This window comes from Polyodon spathula, unplaced genomic scaffold (assembly GCF_017654505.1).
Source record: "Polyodon spathula isolate WHYD16114869_AA unplaced genomic scaffold, ASM1765450v1 scaffolds_1440, whole genome shotgun sequence".
Taxonomy (NCBI): Eukaryota; Metazoa; Chordata; class Actinopteri; order Acipenseriformes; family Polyodontidae; genus Polyodon; species Polyodon spathula.
In genome coordinates this window covers 17,660-25,000 of record NW_024472920.1, presented here as the reverse complement: position 1 = coordinate 25,000, position 7,341 = coordinate 17,660, and the positions used below count along the sequence as shown (strand labels likewise).

The following is a 7,341-nucleotide window of genomic DNA, read 5'->3' as shown; positions in this document are numbered from 1 at the left end:
AAAAAAAAAAAAAAGAAGTTTTGTAAGGCACTGTAGCTAGCAGTCCAAATATGCTGCATTTCTGCCCCTCGTATTGTTCTGGATCATGTTTCAAACAAAAACATCTAGCACAATGCATATCTGTATGCATTGCAAACTCAACTTCAATACAGTGAATTATGCTCAGACACAGTTGCACACTCTTAAAAATCACAAGTTATGAGGGAAAATGGAATAGGAAACAGACTCACAGCAGAGACTGGGTCAGAGTGAGCTGGCAGGGTCTTCAGACACTTCCCAGTTTTGACATCCCATATCCTCACACTTTCATCAAACTGCAGAGAGAAGAGTTCACAAACCTAGCTTAGTCTGTGTCAAACACCCCCAAAGCTAGATAGTCATTAATAAGTAACGCAAGCCAATTATAATCTTCGGAATACAAATCAGAACACACACACATGCCTCAAAGAGTATTAAACTAGTAATTGAATAGGTTATAAAGTCTCTTTAAAATACAGACATACTGTGAACTTTCACAAAAACAAAAACCAATCATGTTTAGTTCAGAACAAAAGGTTCACTGTTTGGAATAGCCATGAAGAAAACCTCAGATTTCCCCTAAAGCAAATCCAATTTTCTCAATTATAACATGCATGCAGCCAACGCATTTGTATTGCATTATTTTTTTTTTATTTATTTTTTTTTATAATGTGTGTTACTAAGGCTGAGGTGATGCATCATTTGACAACTATCGATAGTCAAGCCTGTGCATCGTTTTTGTGTAAAGGGTTTAAGCAAAATTAATTTTTTTGCACTATGCTGGAGAGCTTCACTGCTCCCCACAGGTCTGACTCACTGAATCTGCATGCGATTGAGCGCACCTTTTCCCCCTGCGAGTGTTTACTGATGGGATTGCATCTGTGCAGGAGTCTTCAAAGTAACAGAGCAAGTTAAGAGCATTGTGCTAGAATTACAAACACTGTATCGACCGACCTACAATGCCTTTCAAAAAGTTTGACAATTATTGTGTAAAGTAAGACGACAAGAAAGAAAAGTAAAGAAAGTAACGTTTGGGATACTCCAGGAACACAGCTAATTAGCGTGACCATTTAATGAGATGCAGAGGTCACGCTGGCCTTAAAAAAATGTGCATTTTCAAAAAGCATACCATCTCTGCATTTAACCACAACATCTGTGTTTTTATATGTTGCATAAATAGTTATATTATTTTCCAGTGTAACTATTTCATATTAACAAAGTTAACATGCAAAACAGTACACAGTATAAATAACGGTACCAGAAACAGACAAAGACAAGCGTACCATAAAACGTTTTCTTTTGAAAATCCCCCATTCACAACGGAAATATCAATGTTGTAGAACATGTACCAATGTCTCTGCGAGTAGAACATGACCACATCTCTGCGGGTAGCTGCCAACACTGTTTACAGTTTTGATGTTTAAAGGTTCTTAATTTATCTTTTACCACTCAAGTCGAAAATGACTTGCGCTCTTTCCAAATCAGAGTCTTAAAAATGCTCAGGAGCTGCCACTGAAATAGGCAACGTCAGTCCCTAGTGAGCAGGTGTTCAGTAATGCTGGGCAGATTGTAAGCAAGCGCCAGTCATCACTTAAATTAAAACAAAATGTGGACAAATGTGGAAATGTGTTCCTTAACACAATTCAAATATAAGCAATGGACAACCGTCTTGTTCAGACAGTGATACGTTTTTTAATTTTTTTTTTTTTCTTCTCTTGATTGGTTGTTACTCTGACTGGTTATGGATTTAAACAACTTTTTTTTTTGGGGGGGGGGGGGATTTTGCTTTGACCCCTCCAACTGGTACAAATCAACAAATAAGATTAAAAAAAATTAATTATATATTTGATTACTACTGTATCATTGCAGTACAAGTGTTATTGCAGTGTTACACAGTAACCCACAGCTCCACATGTATTCCTGCATTTTTTATTTTTACTTGCATTTTTACGTCGATGAATCGGCTTTATTGGAGAACGATATGTCGACAGTGAAAAAATCAGGCATCGCCCCAGCCTTATTTGTTACTGTAATCAGCAAACAAATTAAACTTTAAAATGACTTACTGATCCCGAGACAATCAGATTGGACTGTGGGTTGAAGTTACAGCAGAACACATAGTTGCTGTGGCCCTTCAACGTTTTCAGACATTTACCCTGTTGAGGACCAAAATGTTACATAAGTACACTACAGTAAAATACTCAATTAGAAATCACTCTCTCCCAACTCCAGTGTCAGTAAATGATACTTGCATGAAACACATTTGGGTTAGGTAGTTATTTTATACTCCCATAGAATAAGTCTAAGGCCTGGATTTCCCACAACCTTTGGTGTAACAGGTGTAATTACAGACAGTGTGACTGTAACATCATTTTGACCCTATAGCTGCACAAGGAGGAAAAAGGTGGCATACAAGTATTGTTACATGGTGCAGTTTCGAAGGAGGCCTCACGGAAAGGGTAAAAGCAGCCAGACACCGGGAAATACTACAGTGAGGCCACAGTGCTGATCAAGCCAGCGAAGGTTATTTCTCTATTAAACGAAACTCTTGTAAAATTTCTGTGACTTAAAAGGCTCTTCCTTTATGCATTTGAGCATAGACAACCAGTTTTAGTAGCAAGGCAATACTGTATTTTTAACAGAACAAACAAGGATACAATTCCACATGCAACACTCCTCTGCCAATTTACAAGAATAAATGTGATCTTGTCAAGCCTGTGAACCTCTAGTGAGATAAGGTGCATGTAAATGCTCTATCCTGGTGATGGTTTCTGTGACCTTGGCGACTGGTGAATTGATGAGAGCACAGAAAACTCTCTTACCGAGCTGACATCCCATATTTTAAGAGTTTTATCATCCGAGGCAGACACAAGGAGGTTCGAGTCCGAGGACCAGGCAACATCAGAGATGCCCTGAAAAAACAACACACAGATGAAGTAGTATATTCAATGCTGTATAATTAAAGCAGATATTTCAATTCAGGCATATTTACACGTTTGAACCATTAGTTTTTTGGTTAAGCCAAAAAGGTCTGTTACGTCATACAGTGCAACAAAAGCAGGCGATCTAGAATTATCTTTCACAATTGATTTCCACATTATAAATGAAGGCAATTCTCCCTTTAAATTATGACCATCCAATTTTAAAACACATGCATAAATAAATATGGCAAGCTGAAACGTTAATAAAATCCACAAAATAAAGTTTGACGTACAAGTTTGTGTCCAGATATTGTTTTCTCAAACTTCCCGTCATATGCTCCCCATATTTTGATCAGTTTATCAGCAGCTGGAAGCACAGAAAGACTTCAGAGGGATACAGATGTTCACAGGCAAACACACACCCAGTGGATAATGTTCTCTGCACATTACACAATAAACAAACTGATGAGGTGATGCTTTTCCAAGCAAAATGAACAGGGGTTTGGAATAACTAACATTTACTGTAAACACATTATTAGAGGTGCTCTATCATTTTTGTAAATGTACACAAGCATTTAGATAGTATTTGAAAATACTGAAATGCATTAGAATGTCATTTTATTTTTGATGGTGACTTTCTCAGATTTTGAGGTTTAAACGTCCAGTACATTCCAGTTTCTGCAAACAGATGGCAGGTGCACCATGATGCATAGCAGACAATTTCATTAAATCACAATAAAGTTTCTAAGAATAGTTTGCTCACACACACACCTTCTAGTATAACTACTCAATGCCAACACAGCCACTGACTCTTTGGATAAAAGTGTCTGCTGAATGACTAATTAATAATAATAATAATAATAATAATAGGGACAACAGATGTAATACACTGTTTATACTATAGACAGACATAGAAACGTGATAGCTAGATATATCACACAGATATATCTATTTTGAGAAATAGCAACGAGGAACATAGGCATTTCTTAAGTAAATCTATTTGTACTTACAGGAGCTCGCCAGCCACTCTCCACTGGGGCTGAACTTCACAGACGAGACAGCTTTTGTGTGTCCTGCTAACGTAAACTTCAAGGCGTACGTTGGCTTCAGAGGAGCTGACTGCTGGGCAATACACAGAGAAATGCATGTTCAAATACTGAAAGCCAATGCATTCACAAATAAGAGTGTATTTTAAACATATGAAAGACATTGCACAATCGATCACAATACCAGTAGCTCAAATACCTTCATTTCATACAGATTTTGAAGTAGAAGAGGCCATCTCAGCACTAGTCAAAATATTAAGCTAAAATATAGACATCCAATAAATTCCTTAAAAAATGTAATGTTTGTCACCCTTTTAAGAGATATGTATTGGCTAATAATGTGTATTCCCTTTCTGTTTTTGGAAACCCACTCGCTGCCAATGAAAACACCCTTGGCTTGCTCTGATTTTCATGGCAGATCTAATGATAAAACTTGCAGATACAGAAAAGAAAGAAACACAAACAGCTAACTGCGCCAGTTACTGGGCCTGGGAAATAAAGCGGTTTTAAATTGCTCTGCCACTGTTACTACCAAATACTTCAAAAGAAAACTTCACACTTCAAAAAGGGCCTTTTCCTAAAATGTAATCTCATTTAAATCAAAGAGGCACGACACATGTTCCGGAACTCAAGAGCCAGTAAATTCATTTATACTGTTATGCATCTGAATTATGAAAAATGTGCATAAATGTATGTAGGTTTAACTTACTAGTATAATACGATCTGCATCCTATAAGCTTCATTTCCTACCTTGCTCTGACTTGCAGATGCTGATGGAGTAGATTGGGTTTTAGTTGCTTCAGCCTCAGGTTTCTTCTCTTCTGTTGCCATGGTTACAAGCGAATCAGAATATCTTCCTTATTGTGGAAGGTGCCAGCACAACCCACCAGCAGAATCTAGAAATTAAAATAATATTGTACAAATCTAGTGGTAAATAAACTAAATAGTCAATACACACACACGCAATGCCTGGTTTTGCAGGTTCATAACCTGCCAAATTGTACAATACTACAATATAACCAATTATACTGTGTATGCAATACTTCAAGTTGTGAATAATTGTTATGTTCGAACCAAAAGACGGCAATGTATTATTTAAACCCTCATCATGAAAGCCTGGAACCAGACTGCAGTGTGTGTGATACATTAAGTTTCTGGGTCTTGTGTACAAAACGATTTCTTTTGTGTTATGAAATAGCAGGTGCATCCAGTGCAAAGGACTGTATAAAATTACAAAACATGCAACTACAGGCCTATGTAAAAATCGCATTACATTTTTAGATAGAGGCTGTTAATGCAAGGATTAGAAATGTATCACATTAAATACTTACCCACACAATATGTTAAAACAACATAAGCCTTGAACAACCACCTTAATAAACCTGTGTCTACTCAGAATCCAGTGCTGACTGTGGTATGAATGACAGGACAGGCATTGATGTCTGTCAAGTGATCTCCTGCAATGCAAGCCAGTTGATGGGTGTACAGTATATTTTTCTAGTTCAAACAGAACTGGACTATGGCGGCTACTGCATATTGTAAAACACACTGCATGTGGCCTTTATCTGTTCCTTATATACTATTTTGGGGACATACGCTTCCAACTGATTATTTTCGTGTACATTTGTTTGGTTTTAAAACAAACTGCGTTTATTAAAATGTGGTTGTACTGTCGGCTGAAACTGGTTTCCAGATGATATTGCATTACTTGACATGCAGTAATCTAAGTAGCTCCTCAAAAGGAAAAGTCGGTATGGGTTTATACTACGTATTGTGGCATTCGTAAATATCGCCAGTATACATTGGCTCGTTGTGTATAGTAAAAGTACAGTAGTGCCGGAGTATGTAGAGTTGTTGTATTCCTACTAGTACGTTTCTCTGACACAACGTATCGTGCTCCATTTATAAATAAATAAACAACGTTCGTTTGATTTTTACTGCGGAAGCAGTAATTTGTGTGCAATGGTAGCAGTTTGAGTTGTAATATGGATGTGCTATTGAATTATAGACCCGAGGCCTGGCTCGGGGATGGGGAAAAAATAAAAAAAAGAAAAGCATCACTGAGTAGAGAAGACTCGCCCTGGCCAACAAACCTACGCGTACGTTCACTCTTAAAAGTTTATAAATGAATGTTTAACACGCTATATTTACTGGTATATGTGAAGCTCAATTCCTGTTGAAATCCCACGAATACATTCCATAGACGGCGTTGGGACCAAGATGCATGCATGATCTCTTTTTTTTTTTTTTTTTTTTTTTTTTTTCACATGCATTATTTTTTCTATCCCTTCCATTCAACAATAAAACGCGAACTTACTCACCCCTCGGATGTCGGCTTTGCAGTACAGCTCGCCCCTTTATAGGTAAGTCTCCAGATTTAACGACTGTACAAAAAACCTCCTTTGTACAGTAATGTGATTTTTTTTTCCCCCCTCCTTTGAATTACAACGAAGGAACCTCCTTGGCTTTACTCCTCAGGCGGGGAATGTGGCGACCGACAGCGACAGCGCATGTGCGTGAGCAATACTGGCACAATACATACGGCAACCAAGGAGGGACAGCCTGTTGAAAACGACCGAGGCCCATCATTTTCGAATGTTGATCGTTGTGTTGGTTTTGCAGGTTAGACAGAGGCAGCATGCAGCGTGGTTTCATACAGTAGTCATCTGTGAACTTTTTTGCTGCTAGAAAGTTTCACATACGTATGCAATTGTTATATATATATATATATATATATATATATATATATATATATATATATATATATATATATATATATATATATTTTATACATTTTTTAATATATAAACAGTACATACATCCCTACAATAAAGTTAAATTCTCTACCTTAAAACTGAAGAAACTGCAACATATTTACAATACAATGAAAAAAATACAAATACCTATAGCCTCTTTGATAAGTTCTATATGAATAAAGTCTCTTGTGCATTACATTTCAGTTTCTGTTAAATAATTAGTTGCATCTGACCAAAGTATTGTATATTTTCTTTTAATTCCCTGCAAACTATTCATTTATTTAATTAGATGCAATATTTTAAAATGTGGTAGTTGTTATCATTGCAATCAAGAGAATGGATCACTTCTCCACATGTTATGGAGCTGCAAAAAATGTCTTTCATTAAATCCACCACATTGGCTTTGTTAGGTATTACAGAAAACCTCAACTTAAATAGAATTCAAACCAATTAATCTTAAGCATGTTGCTCAATGCTAAAAAAAGGGCTATAATGATGCTTGGGATAGAAAAGCAACCACCATCACTCACAATGTGGAAAAAACATAACACTGGATGTCATTTTATTAGAAATATGTAATTGTTAAAATAGCTTGTTGCA

General features: G+C 36.7%; 1 protein-coding gene across 2 annotated transcripts; it reads right to left on the bottom strand.

Annotated features, from left to right (window-relative positions):
• Nucleotides 1-167: 167 nt before the first annotated feature.
• On the bottom strand, nucleotides 168-6,497 carry LOC121309761 (WD repeat-containing protein 5-like). Of its 2 annotated transcripts, none has more exons than XM_041242937.1 (7): nucleotides 6,307-6,497; nucleotides 4,736-4,881; nucleotides 3,950-4,061; nucleotides 3,233-3,306; nucleotides 2,841-2,930; nucleotides 2,085-2,174; nucleotides 168-314 (listed from the first exon to the last, which is right to left on the bottom strand). In XM_041242937.1, the coding sequence occupies exons 2-7, from the start codon at nucleotides 4,814-4,816 to the stop codon at nucleotides 183-185; spliced, it is 579 nt and encodes a 192-aa protein (XP_041098871.1). In that variant the 5' UTR covers nucleotides 4,817-4,881; nucleotides 6,307-6,497; the 3' UTR covers nucleotides 168-182. The 2 variants fall into 2 exon arrangements, with proteins under 2 accessions (XP_041098871.1, XP_041098872.1); XM_041242938.1 differs by having other exon boundaries at nucleotides 3,950-4,058.
• Nucleotides 6,498-7,341: the final 844 nt, after the last annotated feature.